The sequence below is a fragment of the Megalobrama amblycephala genome, linkage group LG6, assembly GCF_018812025.1.
Source record: "Megalobrama amblycephala isolate DHTTF-2021 linkage group LG6, ASM1881202v1, whole genome shotgun sequence".
In the NCBI taxonomy this organism is placed as follows: domain Eukaryota; kingdom Metazoa; phylum Chordata; class Actinopteri; order Cypriniformes; family Xenocyprididae; genus Megalobrama; species Megalobrama amblycephala.
In genome coordinates this window covers 25,394,612-25,413,628 of record NC_063049.1, presented here as the reverse complement: position 1 = coordinate 25,413,628, position 19,017 = coordinate 25,394,612, and the positions used below count along the sequence as shown (strand labels likewise).

The following is a 19,017-nucleotide window of genomic DNA, read 5'->3' as shown; positions in this document are numbered from 1 at the left end:
TGTCAAATCTTGGTGGTAGAGACAAAATGTAGTATAAGAGAGAATATTTGGACCACTTTTATATAAATTAATTGGAGAAAATGTAATCCCCAATATGCCACCTGTAGGAGTGGACGCCCCGCCATGTAGTTAAAAGAGCTAATACCTATTTGTTTAGTCTAGATCATTTATGCACATTTGCTGGAAAGTAGTGTAATTTTAGTGTAATTTGAGCTTAATAATAATTTATGATATATTTATTGTCATATTCCATTGCTAATTTGAAATACATTGTTCTAACAATTATTTAAAAATAATAATGATACATTTTATTTATAAAGAGATAAAGTAACAATAAAATTAAAGTACAATAATAGATAAAAGAAAATCAAAACATCGAGCTCAACACAATGGAATAAACAAAATTGCTTAAAATGCCCCTATTATGCTATTTAAAAGGTTCCTGATTATGTTTTGGAGGTTTATATGCATCCAAAGTCAAAAAAAACTTTAATTTTCTCATAATATACACTGCACATTTTTCAACAACATTTTTCAAAGAGTGAAAACAGTTTGTTCAAAGATTTAGTCTCTCTAAACCCCTCCTTTCCGAGAGTCTGCTCTGCTCTGATTGGTCAGACGGCCAAGTCTGTTGTGATTGGTTTACAGTTTATAGTGCGTGTCGGAAACAAAAAGCCTAATACCATATCTGAATTTCACATTTTAAGACCTTTTAATTCACAAACAGCTACATTATAGGGGCAATTACAATTTAATCCTTATAAATAAGTTTTAAAATATGAGTTTTTAATAATATCTTCAAGTTGGCGGTAAGATTTCAGACTTCCCCTATTAAAGATACTAAAGATAAAGGTACTTGCCTGTTATCTACATAGAAAGAAAAAAAAAAAAATCTGCTTGTGGTGTTCCCAAGATGCCAATTGAGTGAACTAACTTGTCTTAAAGGGACTTAAGAGCCAAAGTGTGTAGTGAGTCATTTTGTTTTTGTTGGGTGAAGAAATTTGTCAGTCTCCACCCTAAGTGTTTGTGTATCTGGTCTCTGTTGGGAGGCTCATTGCATTAGATTGCTTTCGAGCACATGCTGTCTGGCCTTATGGCTGTCACGTACATGTTTCTTTATCACTATGGTCTTTCTGCTCCTTCCTATGCCTATCCCTCTCTCACTGTGTCTCTTGTCTTACAGTTTCCTTTTCTCCCTTGCTTTGTCTTAACCCTAGAATGCATAAACTAAAAAACCTTTATGAATGCATAAAGAAAAATGACTGAGAGTGAGTTGTGTTGTTTCCCTGCCATTCCCATGGTCCATGGATAATAAAGTGTCCATTGGACGTGAACTTCAGAATCATGGCAGAAGTAGTAGTCATCTGGATATTTATTTATTTATTTTTTTTTTTTGTGCCTGCTGTTTGATGAATACTGTGAATTCAGTCATACTACTCATTTCACATACTGCTTTTCACCTATACTATAAAGTAGGTTATAAAGTATTCCACTACTATCAAGTTTTTTGAAGAATTTAAGGAATTTCAAAAATCACAGCAAAAAAAAAAAAAAAAAAAAAAAAAAAAAAAAAAATATATATATATATATATATATATATATATATATATATATATATATATAATATTTATTTATTTTTTGAAATTTTGAAATTTTACCCCCTTTATGCATTCTAGGATTAATAATGTGTCATTGTCAACTACCAACATACCTTGATTTGTATTGATCAATCTAATTATTACTTTAGTTGAGAATCTGTCATAAAGTGATTTTTAACACAAGAACGAGTCAAGTCAAGTCACCTTTATTTATATAGCGCTTTTTACAATGTAGATTGTGTCAAAGCAGCTTTACATTGATAACTGGTACATTATTTTGTCTGCACAGCAGCTCTTAAAGAATAGTGTCAATGCAGGTAGATCAAAGCACTGTTGAATATCAAATGTCAAGTTAAATGTCAAGTGTCCCCAACTAAGCAAGCCAAAGGCAACAGCGGCAAGGAACCCAAACTCCAACAGGTGACATCAGGTGGCAAACAAGTGGCAAATAGGTGTTAAAATGGAGAAAAAAACCTTGGAAGAAACCAGGCTTGGGTGAGCCATTTTTAATTTTAATGTCCGAGGCTTAAAGGCACACTATGTAAATTTTCACCGTTAGAGGTCGCCTATTCAAAACAAAGGCATCGCTTGATGACGCCGTTTGAGCGCATGGTGTCTTGGGAGATATCGTCTTCCCCTCACAGCCGGTGGAAAAGAATCGGGATGGGACTCAGACAGAAATCATGTTCGTGGATGAGATTTATGTTACTGTAGTATGAAGCAGAGCAGGGCCGAGTGCTGTGGGAGCTGAACGAGGCCGCTGGAGCGACTGCTAATGAGAGACAAGCACGACACGTGGCTTAAGAGCAGCGGAACTTTTATTATTACTGTTATTAAAAATAAATCTGCATCTGATTATGCTATGATAGCTACTTGACAAAATAGTGTTTTTCTCTGAGGCATGGTGAAATAATGTAATTATAGAAAATGAAATTCAAACAAAAAGACAAAATGTGTTGAGAAATATAATAATATTTCGTTTTCTGTCTATAAATGTAACCAAACAGTTATTCCCTTGTCTAATAAAACAGTAGTCAACATTTGAAGTGGATCAAAACCTTTCATCAAAGTTTCTTCTTAGGACAACATAGTTCTTAGGACATTTTTGATGAACTTTTTTGATCCACTTCAAATGTTGACTACTATTTTAAAGCGTCTTTGGTGTTTTCATGGTTTCTACAATATAAAACTGGAAATCGAGGGTAACGTGGGTATGATGTCACTGATAGGCGACGCACGACTCGGTCCGTGTCTTGGTTAAAAATTGCTTATTTCTCTGGATTTAAACATTCTTGGAAACATTTGGGATAATGTAAGTACACAAGGCAACACAATATGTAACACTGTTCTAGTGCTTTTTGAATATTTTACTTGTGCCTTTAAGGCTTCTTCTTAAAGTTATCACAAATGTCTGTACAAAAATCTGTTATGTCTGTACAAAAATCTGTTATGCTGCTTGGTGATTCAAACAGCTATTTGTAATATTATTTTAATTTTATTATCAAAATCATAAACACACTGTTTTGTAGTGTAAATAGTATTCCCGTTTACTGGTTATTCTTCTAGTTATTTATCTGTAATGGCTAATGCATCAAAACTCACATATTCAAAGGAAATAGCTTACTTCTGCATTGAAACCTAAGGTGGATAAGAAAGAAGATGGATAGTCAGTATATTTTGGTTTAAATCACATTTGTGAACCATGATTTGCTACTTGCTCGTTAGTTGCAGGTGGTATTTATAATTAAGTGATTGGGACATTCTCATTCTAGAGTCTCATTCTGATTGGACAAAAATCTGTGTAGTGCAAGATGAGTTATCATTATTAGTCCATATTTGTTCCATCCTGTTTCGGTCCATATAGCTTTTTAAATGAAAGAGCACCTGTGTGAACGGCCCGTTAGACATTCTGGAACTGCTGTGTAGTTTGGGTAATTCAGTTGGGTAATTCAGGCGGCCTGTTTAATGCTATTAATTATCACTAATAACTGTAAAAAGATCAAACTTTTTCTGCAGTGGAATAGGACAGGAATATATGTGTGTAATATCTATCAGCATGCTTTTCAGCTTTTTCAAGGTCCTTTCATTCATCATGATGCTATTTTATTCTATCCATTCCTACTCCTCTGACCTGTAAGTGAAGAGCTGTTTCTAGTTGTAGCTGAAGTGTCTGTCTGCTTATTTAACTGATAGTGTGTCAGAGACTCATTACATGCATTCAATTTATTTCAATTAACTTTTCTATCATAATCACCAGTTATTTTTCCTCAAAGATGAAGTGCTAATGCACTCCTTCCCCTCAAGGGGTAAAGTTAAAAGGACTGAACTGCTGGGGCTCGGCAAAACAGGCATTTCTTTGGGCATGCTGGGGGCTGCCTGGGGCGGGCCAGCCTTTCTCACTATTGCATCATGCCAGGCCAAAAAAGATTGATTGAACACTTGAAGCTGTAGAAATGCCAAGAAAGGAAAAGGTTTAAAAGCTGGTAATATCCATTTCACTCTCTCTGTTCCTCCTCCTCCTTTCATTCTTTCTGTGTTTATTTTGAGATCATCTCAATGCTATGCTCTTCTGAGATTTCACTCTGTTTTTCTATTCTGGTGACTCGGTTGCGTTTTACTGTCACTCAGTCTTTTCTAACACTCTCCATCTCAGGTGTGCTAATAGTGGAATATTTTTATCAAAGAGAACTCAAGTCGCATTCGACCTTAGTTGAATGAGAAAAAATTTGGTTGGAAAAAAAATAATCTGTCACTGCTCAAGGGCATTAGATCAAATATTGGCCCTTGCATTGTTCAAACCTACAACTTTTTGGTTATCGACCCAGACCTTTAACCACTACGGCATACCAACCCCTATATATGAATGTTTAGTCATATCAATCCATCCATCAGTTCATATACTGTATAACATTTTACAATGACTAATTACAGTCCTTGAATTTCCCGCAGCAGTGTTTGAGTCACTCCACTTGTCTGTGCATTAGTGGTGGGAATTTTTCAGTAACTCTTTCTGAAAATTACAACGGTACAGCAGTAGTCAGCGAAAGAACTTTATGAGCTATTGAGTTATGAGTTATTAAATCATTAATTAAATTGATTAGTTCAAAATGGCAAGTGAGTGAGTGAGTCATTGAATTATGTACTTAACCGAAAAAATCACTGATTCATTCTGGAATGAAATACAGTGTTTTGTGGGTTGTTTTTGCTTTGACTTTGACCAATAAAAATACTAATGTTGTCTCAATGTTGTGTCTAAAAATTAAAACCTTTTCTACTCCAGTTGCGAGCGATGATTCAAAAGTAAACAAAACCCATTATAATCAGTGATAAATGATCAGTCTTTTGCAATGCAACAAGTCACCAACAGTAAACGAATGGCCCATTCTGTTTCTGGTGTCCTCCACACTTCTGTCACAAAGGTCAAATTAATTTGGATTGTTTGCTTTGACACATCCAGATAGTAAACAGTAGGGCTGGGACAATACAACGATGCATCAAGAATCGAGAAATGATTCTGGATCGATTCTGCTATTTTCTGCGTATATCACGATTCTCTCTCGAATCGATTCTGAGCTTAGTTTTCAACAGCCGATTGAACTGCATGCTGTAGAAACAGCCTTACTCTGCTTCCTTCCAATTCCTTACACACACCACTTGAGCCTTGTATAAAATATTCATTCATAAAGTTTGAAAAGGTTGAAGAGAATTACAAGGGTGTTTGCAGCAAGCTGTTTACATTAATCTCATGTCAAAAGCATTCTGAGGTGCAAGTACGTTCTCAGACTCAGCCGAACGCATGAGCACTCTTGTTCGTGAGCATTTGAGCGTGCGGTTAAAAACTAGCTCAGAGCGCTATCTGCTATTAAAAATTAAGCTCAGAATCTTTTGCGATGTATTTGGAAAATATCAGAATCGATCCACGAATCGCAATACATCGATATATTGTCCCAGCCCTAGTAAACAGCTTCAGGAGTCGTTCACACAGAACTTATTTGCGCATTCCACAATGCTATAGTTTTCTATTGATTTTCTATGCAAACATGTGCTAGACGGACACGTTTGACAGCTGTTTCACGTCTTTTGCAAAGATGTGGCGCACAAGTAAAAAGAAGTTAAAAAATGTATCTGTAGACTTAGCATTGTTTTCCTTCCACCACCCTTCTTCTTGTGTTTATAAAATTAACTCTTAATTTCTATATATGCCAAAAAACCTGTATAATCATATCATACTTTTTGCTGTATTCCACTCATTTCAGTTCATCCAGTTCAATTCATCCAGTTTTTCCTCCTATTTCAACCCCCTCTCTCTGGATCTCTTGCCAGTGTTGGCTCAGAGCTCTCTCTTCCTGCATAATATTGCTTCTCGGCCGATAAAACAGCAAGTACAAATCCCGCTCCAGAATCGATGGGCACAGTTATTCCTGTGACCCCTGCCAACCAGCTGGCTTCCAGCCACACAGTCCCTCAGCCAACATGTGAGCTGACAGACCACTGCAGCCCTGCACTCTACCTGCCTCCCCAGGGGCCAGACAGACCCTGCTTGCTGGACCAGACACAGTGTGTCTCTGTGTGTCCAGGTGCATATGTGTGTGCGGTATGGTCAGACTTTTCCAAAATACCTGCGTGAGGTTTGGAACAGCTTCATTTTCAGGCCACCCAGTGATTTTAAACTATCTGCTTCTCATGAAGTCAAACTTTAGTGTGTTTTAAAGAGATTCACTGGAATATTTGAGAAGCTTTTTGGTGCACTGATCTTTTGTCTTTCTTTTTTAATTATTTTGTTTGTCAAAATTCTGTAGATGCATCAATAATAAAAAATTATGTCTGATACAGATTTAATAAATTTAAATTTAACAATTAATTAGTTCATTAATTACAGTGCCCTCCACAAATATTGGTACCCTTAGTAAATATGAGCAAAGGCAGCTGTGAAAATAAATCTGCATTGTTTATCCTTTTGATCTTTTATTCAAAAAATTCACAAAATTCTAATCTTTTATTGAAGTAAAACAATTGAAATTGTGGGGAATCTCACATTATGAAATAAATGTTTTTCTCCAATACATGTTGGCCACAATTATTGGCACCCCTAGAAATTCTTCTGAGTAAAATATCTCTGAAGTATATTCCCATTCACATTTACATTTTTTAGCACACCAGGGTGACTAGGAGCATGAAATTGTGCAGCCATGACTTCCTGTTCCACAGGAGTACAAATATGTGTAAACACAAAGGCCAAATCCCCTTAATCATTCATCACAATGAGAAAAACCAAAGAATATAGTTCTGATGTGCAGCAAAAGATTGTTGAGCTTCACAAAATAGAAAATGGCTGTAAGAAAATAGCTAAAGCATTGGAAATCCCCATTTCCACTATCAGGGCAATAATTAAGAAGTTCCAATCATGTTACAAATCTGCCTGGAAGAGGACGTGTGTCTAAATCATCCTAATGCGCGGTGAGGAGGAAAGTTTGAGTGGACAAAGACTCTCCAACAACTAAAGAACTTTAGAGATTAGTTGAGTCTTGAGGTCAGAAAGCTTAAAAAAAAAAAAAAAAAAGATCAAACAGCACCTATATCCCCACAAGTTGTTTGGGAAGGTTTCAAGAAACTCCAGCATATTCAGTTGTCAGACACGACTGGAACTTCAAAAGGGACCGGCTTCTATGGTCAGATGAAACTAAAAAGAGCTTTTTGGCAGCAAACCCACCAGATGGGTTTGGTGCACACATGGATAAAAAGTACCCCATGCCCACAGTTTAATATACTGCTGGATCTTTAATGTTGTGGGCCTATTTTATAAAAAATCAAAACCTGACCACTTCTGCCAGAAATCCAATAATGGGCCTGGTTGGATCTTCAATCAGGACAATGATCCAAAACAAACATCAAAACCAACACAAAAATGTGTCACTGAGCACAAAATGAAGCTTCTGCCATGACCATCCCAGTTTCCTGACCTGAACCCTATAGAAAATAAGTGGGGTGAACTGAAGAGAATAATGACCAACATGGAGCTGGGAATCTGAAGAATCTGGAGAGATTCTGTATGAAGGAACGGCCTCTGATCTCTTGTCAGGTGTTCTCCAAACTCATCAGGCATTATAGGTGAAGACCCAGAGCTGTTATCTTGGCAAAAGGATATTTCAAATAATTGGGTGCCAATAATTGTGGCCAACATGAACTAGAGAAAAACATTTATTTCATAATTAGCCACCTTTTCATAATTTCATAATTTTTCATAATTTCACAGCCACCTTTGCACATATTTACCAAGGGTGCCAATATTAGTGGAGGGCACTGTATGTTGGCCAATATTCAAATTCTTTGTTGTTGTTTTTTTACATTGACGTGAAATTAATCTTTTGTTGTTGTTGTTATTACTGTCAGATAAATGTAAATCTGCAATAGGATTATCGCTAAATTATTTTTTTTCCCCTTGCTTAATTTTTTTTGAAAACATTTTTGCCTAGATTGTGCAAAAACACAAATTTCATCTTAAAAATTATAACCTGTTAAAACCTAAAACCATAGATTTGCAAATGTTTCACAGCATTTTGTGATATATTCTTCCCTGGTGTTTTCTTACATTAATCTTCTTTTTTCCGCTGCTTTGGGAATGTGGGCAGTGTAGTTGGCAGGCTGTATTTCGACCCTTCTGAGCTCTTTATTCACATTCAGATCACACAATTCTTATTCTCTGCTGTGAGCTCATCTAAAACTCCCAAAATAAAGCGATGCTAAAACATCACAATTAAGCTGTGAGAGATATGTAGGTCAGTGTCATGCTTAATTATTATTCTTGCGTAATATAATACATGTTCTTAAAGAAAGACTCCTTTGTTCCCATTTCATGTTATGCTTACATAAAATATGAATTTTTATTTTATTATATTTTTTGAAAACTACTCATTGTAAAAATAATATACAGTGTTTCAATGATTTTTTAATGATTTAATTAATAAAATTAATTATATTTATTATATTTATAAAAGTATATATTTATTAAAATATATATTATAGTATATATTATATAATTATATATATATATAAAAAAATATATATATATATATATATATATATTATATAATTATATATATATATATATATATATATATATTATAGTTATTTATACTATTAACATGATCAGATAGTTCTAATCGTATAAACTTAAATATATAATTGTGTTTATTCAAATGCTCTGTTACTGATGCTTGAAATCTTTGACTTGATTTTGTCCTATGTTTTCTAAATCTCATTTTTCTCATATATTTTCTAATGCTTAAAATCCCTCCTTTTTTCAGTGCAACAACGATTATGTTCCTGTATGCGGCTCCAACAACGAAAACTATGAAAACGAGTGTTTTCTGCGGAGAGATGCCTGCAAACAGCAGACCGAGATCCTGGTGGTCTCTGAAGGATCCTGCCCAGCCGGTACGTTCAGTCGTGGGTTTGGTGCGTATGTCTCTTAAAGGTTAATCCACCGCCTAACCATTTGCCATTAAAATGTGTAACTGTGAGTCGAAGTTATCAGATTGAGCAGAAATTGTTTATTCATCCCTTCATATCTGTGTTGTTAAAGGGTTAGTTCACCCAAAAATGAAAATTCTGTCATTAATTACTCACCCTCATGTCGTTTCACACCTGTAAGACCTTATAAAGATATTTTTGATAAAATCCGATGGCTCAGTGAAGCCTGCATTGCCAGCAAGACAATTAACACTTTCGATGCCCAGAAAGCTGCTAAAGACGGATTTATGTATGTGACGTATGTGAATACAGTGGTTCAACCTGTAAAACAAAATAACGACTTTATTCAACATTATCTAGTGTTGGGCGATTTCAAAACACTGCTTCATGAAGCTTCGTAGCTTTACGGATCTTTTGTTTCGAATCAGTGGTCCGGAACATGTATCAAACTGCCAAAGTCACGCCCCCCAGTGGTGAACCATTGAAATTTCAAAACACTTATGATTTAATGAAGCCTCGTTTACTGAAATCACGTGACTTTGGCAGTTTGATATGTGCTTCGAACCACTGATTTGAAACAAAAGATTCATAAAGCTTCAAAGCTTCATGAAGCAGTGTTTTGAAATCACCCATCACTAGATATTGTTGAATAAAGTCGTTATACTTCAGTCAGACAATACCCATAATACCTTTAACAGGCTAGAGCTGTGTATTACTGCTTTGTGTAAAGTTTTGCTATTTTTAAAAAATTTGTGAGCTGCATTCAGAGCTTTTTAAGGCATGCATGTTATAAATGATTTCAGATAAACATCCTTCTTTTCCCTTTTATTTTATGTTCATGACTATGAATGAGCATTGCATGTTTAAGCCAAATCAAAAACCAAATGATACGAGCAAAAGTGTGCTCTGTGGTCAGTTAAATTGTATATTGCAGAGAGTAAAGCAGATGTTTGGTGCTCTGGGAGTTGCTGAGTCAGACTCCATTAAACAGTGCCTAAACACAGTGAAACCTCTAAAAATGATCTCTAGGGAGGAAAGAGAGTGTGGGAGGCGAGTATTGTGCTTATGGAGCATCCAGAGAAAAAAATGTTCTCTTCTCGCCGTGTGTGCCTGTTTGTGTGTATACAGGTAAAGTCATAATTCAATCCCAGCAGGATGTTGGTTCTCATCTATTCCTGAATATGCGAGCATGTACTTGTCTGTAGGTGCTCTGGAAGTTAAAAGCTAATTTACTGAAACAAGCTGCAGAAAACAAGAGTCTTTGTCTCTGTGATGCTTGAATGGCGCTACTGAATCATTTCTCATCATCTCTCTGTTTGGTTGTCTGTCTCTGAACGCTTTCCTGTCGTCATTTGCTTTTATTTCACACTTTACGTTCATGAATTGAGTGTACATCAGACAAGTCCAGTTTAAGTACCTCATGGATATAACTGAAAAACATAGTTTAGTTACTTCTAAAGTGTCTCAGAAAACTGAAGTTTTTCAATAACTTTCAATGGTTTGATTCTATGAACCTCACAAATCTGGCAAATAGTTCTTCCTAAGTGCCTGTAACAGCTAGCTTGGTACTTTGTAAATATTTCTTCATTTCCTTGGCTATTGAATGATCTAATTAAGTACATATATTATTATATATAAGTCAGGGTTTAATTGCTTAGATTATTTATCTTTAAAAAAAAAGTTATATACATTGCAAGATACATTTCCATTCAAAATTTGTGGTTGGTATGGCTCACCAAGGGTGCATTTCTTTGTGTAAAAACAGTAATATTGTGAAAAAGAATTTAAATTATTAACTTTTTTTTTCAGAGAACAATTTATTTGAAATATAATTCTTATGTAATATTATAAATATCTTGACTGTCACATTTCATCAATTTATTGTATCCTTGCTGAATGAAAGTTTTTTTTTTTTTTTTTAATCGTATTGACAATTTTGTAGTATGTATATGTAACAGTAGTATATATATCAGTCTCACTAATCTCGATTTTAAATTATAGTTGAACAACTCCAGCCAAACTATAAAACAAGGTCAACAGAGTATTTCACCACAAAGTCATATATTATAGAAAGAAGGATCTTAGATCAGCAGACTCAGGTGTGTCAGTTTGTTAGGAATGTATATAGCTCATAATCCAAACCTCATGGCCAACAGACATTCTCAACAGACCTATGTAATTCCTTACCAATTTCATTCTGACTATGTTCAATTCAGATTTAATAGTACAATTTTACACACATCATTATGCCAAGGATTAAATTATGTGGTTGAACAAAAAATGTAATTTTCCTGAAACCTTGCTGAGTGATTTCTGTATAAAAAGAACTTTTTGTTAGACCAAAAGAATATATCCATAGCCCGATGAGATTTTCACACTTTCAGCCCTGAGGGCGTTGAGGAAAGAGACAGAGAAATGGACTGCCTCACAGTTCTGATGCTTCCACAAGCTCATCTAACTCTTTGACACTGATTTCCTCTCCACTAATTCCCTGGCAAATGATCCGGCAGCTGACAGATGACCTATGGAGATAAGTGAAGTGTATCACACTCTGCTATTTTCTTTATTTCTCCAAGGCTGGTTGCAACTTGGATCCTCTGTCTTCATTCATACATCAATATCATAACTAAAAGCGAGCTCCTTCATGCCCCAGGAAATAGAACATTGATTGTAATAACCGGAGAAGTATTAAAGGCGTCATATCACATCATATTAAATTTTTGTCATATTTTAGTTTGTCATATTTTCCACTATTTCTCTGAGTCTTAGAAATAAATGCTGCTGTGGCTTTAAGAAATGTTATTGGCATGTAAACATGGACAGTCACGTGTTAAAGCATTCATCTGTCACAGTTTTTGTACATTAAATTATGTAGGTTTTTGAGTTATTAAAGTTACACTATGAAAAATGATGTTTACAAGTCAGACTGCAATTGCTTAATGTTTACACTGCTTTATGGAGTTGTATTCATATATATATATATATATATATATATATATTAGGGCTGTCAATCGATTAAAATTTTTAATCTAATTAATTACATACTCTGTGAATAATTAATCTAAATTAATCGCATACGTAATTTTTGCTCTGAAAGTATTAAATATTTCAGTTCAAATGAATCAATGCAGGGTTTTTCCTGGGTCAACAATGGTCTTCGGTGGTCATCCACACAAACAGTAAAAAGTGCCCTACCCACATGATCTGCGAGCCTGATACTGACAATAAAGTCACTCTCACTGTAATTCTTTCTTGCCCTCTTTGCAAAAAAAAGGGGGAAAAAAGTGATTTTATAGCTTTGTAAGAGAAGATGCTTTTTTGCTAAACCTGAAAAGTATTAAAAAGTAGCATTTAGAAGTTATATTAACTAATAATATAATTTTCTACCATTTACAATTGAATGCACCTAGCTAACAACAACTTGCTTTGTTCTGGTTTCACCTCACTCCAGTCTAAGCTAACTGATTTTATAGGTAGGCCTAATTTACTACACATTTTCATTTAAATAACCTGAAAATATTGTGGATTATTAAGGCAAATTTTACTAACCACTCTTGCTGAATGGGGAAAGCACACTTATGTTCTCATTTCAGAGTTGTTCGCGACATGTTATTAGGACATCGCAAAAGATTTGTCAACACAGAAAACACTTCACCACTTGATAGGATTTTCTTTTTGTTTACTGAAAGTGTCGTTTATGTCAGCTGCACGTGCAGGGTGCCTGTCAGAGAAGATGAGGTGACGTTCTTTTGAGCACTATTATTCAGGAAAAACATTCTCCGAATGCGCCTCGTGAAACATGGATTCGGTCTTACGAACTTTTAGCATTGTGTCAGTTGATTTATTATTATGTGTGAGGTAGAGAGAGTGCAAAGACGGTGCTTACTTTGAAGAGAGCTCGCGCGCACGAGGGAGGAGCTCTGCTCGTTCTGTCCGTCAGCGCAGCAGTCGTCTCCCTCCTTCATTTTACAGTCGAATGGTAGCTAGAACGGCTCCAGGTTCAAAGGTCAATACGGAGTGGATTAATCTGCGTTATTTTTTTTAACGCGTTATTTTTTCTCAGATTAATTAATCGAAATTAACGCGTTATTTTGACAGCCCTATATATATATATATATATATATATATATATATATATATATATATATATATATATATATATATATATACATATATATACTGTATATGAATACAACTCCATAAAGCAGTGTAAACATTAAGCAATTGTAGTTGTATATATATATAGATAGATAGATTTGGGGTCAGTAAGATTTTTTTAATGTTTTTGAAAGAAGTTTTCAGATTTGGGCCTGTCTTTGGTGCTCTCCATGGTGCTGAATACCATTCCGCATGTGTTAAATGGTGCTGAATGGTATCAAAAAGCCATTGTGCTTGTCAGTTACAATCCTTCAATTCAGACTAGTCTAGTGTGAGCATTAAAATTGTAGGTAATATTTAAAGTCTACGAGTTAGTATAGCATTTTCACTAAATTAGCTGTAATGCCATTCACCAACAGTCACTTACAATACTGTTGAGTGAAATCCTGTTATTCCCTTGTCCCACTAGGTAATTTCACTTCCATTACTGTATCAAACCTCTCCTCCATCACACTTGCCTACTAAAATTTGACTGAAGCTTAGTTTCCCAAAATGAGTCCTTGCTGTGCTCCACTGAAACTTTCAGAAGGCTAAATGTGCCAAATATTGAGAAAGTATCACAGAGGTGAGTATATGCTTCTCTCTTTTTTCTGGCATTGATAAGTGGGCTATTTACCTCGCAAATGGTAGCGAGTTCACTGCTGTGCTGCTGTAAGATCAGTGTGAATAATGCACTGATTAAGGAGACGGGCCAGTGCTTATATTGAGTTTTCAGTGCGGCACAGGGCAGCTAGCCATTAGCTTAGTGGTGCGTGACTGTAGAGAGGAGAAGGCATGTCATTTTCTACATTAGAAATGGAGGTTAAGATAGCCTTTCTGTGCAATCGCACTCTATGTAGTGCTAAAGTAGCTTTCTACATGCAGGAAGTATGCTTCATATTCCAAGAAATGTCTATTTCTGTCTCAAAACATTCACATAAACAGCTCAACAGGCCTTATTGATAAAACAATAATTCTTTGCACCTGGTACCGATGTTACTTGATGCACATGTCGGTCAAGCATGCTGTTCTTGAAATAGTTAATTGTGTGTTGTAACAGCGGCCGTGGCATGTTAAATCACAGCTGCATTTGTCTCTGCTGACAGAGACCATCTGCCTCTGAGCCACAAGCTCAAGTTCGCTCAACCTGTGGCATCGTGGGAGCCCGAGGAAAAGTGCAAAGTCACCTCATCACACATTCTTCCTGATAAATGACAAAGGCAGAGGAGATGCGTAACCTGCTGATACCTCTGAATGAGAAACAAAGGTCTCTTACACTTAATAAGACTCCTGCCATTGTTTCGTGCCTGCAGACTCAGCAGAGTCCAGTCTCACAGGAAGAAGTGTGCCGAGAAACAGGCTGTTCGTCTCGCTTTACTCTTCCAGCCTCACTGTGAAATAGTCTTTTTGATGTACTAGGGAACTTCATGATTTTTTAAGGTTGTTGAAAGTTTTCCACTTTTTGACCCAATGCTTCAGGTTAGATTCTTTGGTTCTGTTTAATGCATTTATATGTTTTTGCCTTGTAGGTCTTCTGTTTTTATTAGGAATGTTGAATTGAACACAAGGATGGAACATTATAATTGATTATTTATTTTTATGCATTACACTTCTTTAGTTGTTTAGTTTTGAATCAATTTAACTCTACAAAGCCATATCATATTTAAAACATATTCTAATATTTATTTAGAGATACTTATGAATAAAATAAAACATTATCATCAAATTATATTTAAATGAATTAAGATATATAGGGTGGGAATTGATGTTATACGTATTTTATATGAAGCCTGCTGTCTTTGTTATAATGAAAATCAATGAGATTTTAATAATGTTCTCTCTACCACATTATTAATTATTAATTATTAATAATAAATACATGTACATATTTTGTCTAATTTTTTAATTGACTGTTTGATTACAAAACTATTGATCACATAACTATTATTTATATGTCAGGCTTTACAGAGTTAATATTACTCATATTTTCAAATTTTATACATTTCTCCCTTTTATACACACAGGTGATTGTGCAAGCATATCAAATATATAGGTGAAAATATTTTGACAGGTTTAGGCATATTCTTTGTATTAAAGCCAAAGCTGAGCGTTTCATGTCCAGATGGCTAGAGAGCATCTCTCAGATGGTCAAAGACAGATTGTGTGCGACACGTCTCTGTTTCAAGAATGTAACTGTGAGGTAATTAGAAAAAGTGACAGCAAATAAACCAGTTTGAACTTCTGTGTGTGAGAGTGTGGTTCCATAGGTGAAAAAAAAAATATCGCTGGGAACAAGGTGGTCACATTTTTTATATTAAAATTGATGTGCATTGTACAGATGAAAAAAATCTTAAAATGTAATGTTTTAAAATGGATTCATTTTATTTTCTCTGAGGATGTTATTTATGCTTGATCTAACACAGTCCTACACATGTAAATTGTAGTGTGTGTGTGTGTGTGTGTGTGTGTGTGTGTGTGTGTGTGTGTGTGTGTGCGTGTGCGTGTGCGTGTGTGTGTGTGTGTGTGTTTGAAGATGCATATGCATGGTTTTATCTCGCTATCCTTCCCTCATTTTCACTTGAGTGTCTTTTTGTACTTTTATATCCAGGTACAAAAGTAATGATCCAAGCATCATTTACATTATGATACTTGATTTTAGAGTCACAAATAATGTGGCAATAAATCTATGATGCCCAGGATCCTGTTGTTGTTATGCACAAAGGGTGGGCAGAAGGGTTATAGTTTCTATGGTTTAAGTTGAAACATAGAATCTAAATCAGACTGTGGTGAATCTAAGTGTGTGTGCATTTGTTATATCTCCCTCTTGTATCATTTGTGCAGCCCACTTCTGCCTACAGAAGCCAAATGGGTCACATATTCACCTTTAATCCTCCCACAGTTACACAAAACTGTATCTCTACTGTATATTGGGATAGTATGCCCAGACCCAGAGACCCAGATGTGCAATAATGTACATAGTTTATCCATTCACCCATCCATTTTCCAAATCGCTTGTCCTATATGTAAGGTCATTGGGGATGTTTGTGCCCATCCCAGAGTCTCTGGCTGTAGCAGGGAAACACCCTGGTCGTATGGCCAGTCCAGCTCATGTACAGGGCTAAGACTTTATTTCAACCTTTTAGTTTATTGCAGTTCATTTAAAGACCCCCTGTGGTGAAAACCAAGTTTTTTATGTTTATTTGTCTATATGGTGTTTTTAATATGCTTTAAGACAAGCCACAAATTCTTGTGTCAGCACCATTGCTGAGTATTTTCTATTTAAAACTGCAATGAAAAAAAGACAGTCTCAAACCCGCTGGTGTCTGTGACGTCACAAACTTGTAACCAATCACGTCAATGTGCCGGCAGGCTTTAGCATATCATTAACAGCAAACTAGCAGGGGAGTCTCGAGAGAAGCCAGGTTGTCTCTGTATTTTTTTCTGTTGATATGAAAAATCATGTAGATTTAGCAATATAGTGGGTATATGATGTATATTTCGATGTTATGATGAACTACATGCCTTTCTTCACCGGCATTCTGAGTTGTTCCTTTGTAAGGATACTGATTGTTAGAAGGCAGCTGTCTGACTCTGAGATGACGAACAGGAACATGGTTTGTGTAACATTAGCAATACATTATTAGCTGTTTAATAACATAGTCAAGCAAAAGGCTAAACATATTAATTACCGTTATGTGTCAAATGTTGAAAAGAACGATACCATTGTGCAGGGTTTACCTCAGTAAGTTGACCGAGTGGATCTCTGAGCTTGTGCGATTGAGTGGAGGCGGAGCTAATTTGCTTATTCATTGATCCGCATATATTAAATGAGGCAAGTGTGTAGAGTTACATTCAAGCTATTTTAAGGCATGAAGAAATTTTTTTCACAGGAAAATTTCTTTAAATATGTCATTTTGGTGAAGATGAGTTATAAAATTATTGACTACAGGGGGACTTTAAATATTGCTGTTAAATATTGGTTGCTAAATATTGGTCTCTCAGTTAACAAAGCCTTAAAAATGGCATGCATAATAATGATAAAGAACAAGAAAATGCTTTCTAAATTAGTTTTACGTGCAGTAAAACCTGTATCAATTTTGACCCTTATTGGATTCACTAAAAATATGTAAAGACTTTGGAGAAGACATTGATCTAATGATCTGTTTTTTTGTGTTTTACAGATGCTGGTTCAGGATCAGGAGATGAAGGTAAGGCAACATTTTTCCCATTTGGACACCTGAATTTGTGTGCATGCTGCTCATTAAATCACTCTGCACTTGTTTACACTTCCCCACAAATGATGCTCATAAACACACACTCACTTCCTCTCAGCCTGTCAGCAGTCATCTGCTCTCCTCCACAAGCCGCCCACTGAAACTGAGATTCAATTACGCCCACTCACGTATTGTTCAGAGAAACAGAATTATTACACTCTTCCCCCAAAGTGCAATGTCTGACTGACAGTAGAACAGTCTGCGGCTCGAGCTGTATATTAGCATCACTTAAAATGTGTCACTCTTCTTTGATTTAATCTCTCACTCTTCCAGTCAACCCTTTTATTCCTCTCTCTTGACCGAACAGGCCACATACGCAAATTGAGTGCTGTAACATCCCCCATGCATACTGCTTCTTATTGTGGTCTTATTTTGCCAGCCATTTCCTGTTTGCTAGATGTGGTCCGTGCTTTTTGCAAATAGCAGCAGCTTGGTTGGTATATGTGTCATTTGGACAGGACTATTTTCCCTGAGGAGGTTAGGTACATTTATATTTCACAGTACTTCGTGATTTTAATCTTCTGGAGTTTTTAGAGAAACTGAATCCCGGATAGGATAGGAATGTCTGTGATTGGGGTATATTATTTTTTCATAGTAGTTTCACAATATATTTGGACTTATGTCCAACTTATATATGTTGAACACTGTAACTAAAGCTAAATTTCTTGTTGTGCTGCCTGTTCTATCTTCATTATAAAATGAATCCTTATGGCTATTTTTTTTTTTTTTTTTTATAAATAATAGTTGGTGGGTTAAATACTGATTATTGACATCAATTGTGTCAGAACATCAATTGTAGTAGCAGCATCAGACATGAGATTCTCACACTAATTTTTAAAGGGGTCGTGAATTGAGAAATCAACTTTTCCTTGAGCTTTTGATATATAAGTGGTCATTGTACTATAAGAATGTCAACATAGATAGGTGAAACGCCATCTCCGCAGAAGAAATCAACACCTACTTCATCATTGCAACGTTAGCACCGCCCACTGGTGTTTTTATGAGATTAGGAGGAAAGAATATATACAGGACAAAAATAACATTACCTTTCAAAGGATCCTAATGCTAGGAATATGGTTATTTATTTTCAACAATGTGAATGTCTCGTTTGAGCATTATTTATTTGTATTCGCGATTTCACTGTGGATTCTTTGGTAAATCAATTGCATTTCGGCACTTTGCAAACAGACTTTTATGATATGGACTTGACAGTAATGCAACAGCATGTAAGTAACTGAGGTACTCCTACTGTTCTAATGCCTGATCTGATATGTAATTATTCATGTACAGTCAAATGCTCTTTGTCTGTGTCAGTAAATCAAACCAGTGACTAAATGGTCAACTTCACGTTGTTTCTCTTAGTAAGATGAAAATAATCTGTTATTTAAGCGGTGATAAAATTACATAAAGAAAGTGATCAAAGAATGCTCCCTTTGCAATCGCTGGAGCTGTCAGTCAAGCAGTGCAAGTTTAGTGACTGAGTTCTGGACACACCTTAAAACTAACGTTTTTTTCAGTGAATCTCTTAGTTACAATGC

The 19,017-nt window shown here is 35.5% G+C and overlaps 1 protein-coding gene across 4 annotated transcripts in view; it reads left to right on the top strand.

Annotated features, from left to right (window-relative positions):
* The window catches only part of tmeff2a (transmembrane protein with EGF-like and two follistatin-like domains 2a), a 77,153-nt gene that overhangs the window by 26,223 nt on the left and 31,913 nt on the right, over positions 1 to 19,017 (top strand). For 2 of the 4 annotated variants that reach the window (XM_048193564.1, XM_048193563.1), the window contains exons 3-4: positions 8,903 to 9,053; positions 17,387 to 17,413. In XM_048193564.1, coding sequence (XP_048049521.1) covers positions 8,903 to 9,053; positions 17,387 to 17,413 — 178 coding nt within the window. The remainder of the gene's footprint in view (positions 1 to 8,902; positions 9,054 to 17,386; positions 17,414 to 19,017) is intronic. The other 2 variants (XM_048193566.1, XM_048193565.1) reach the window with 1 other exon arrangement.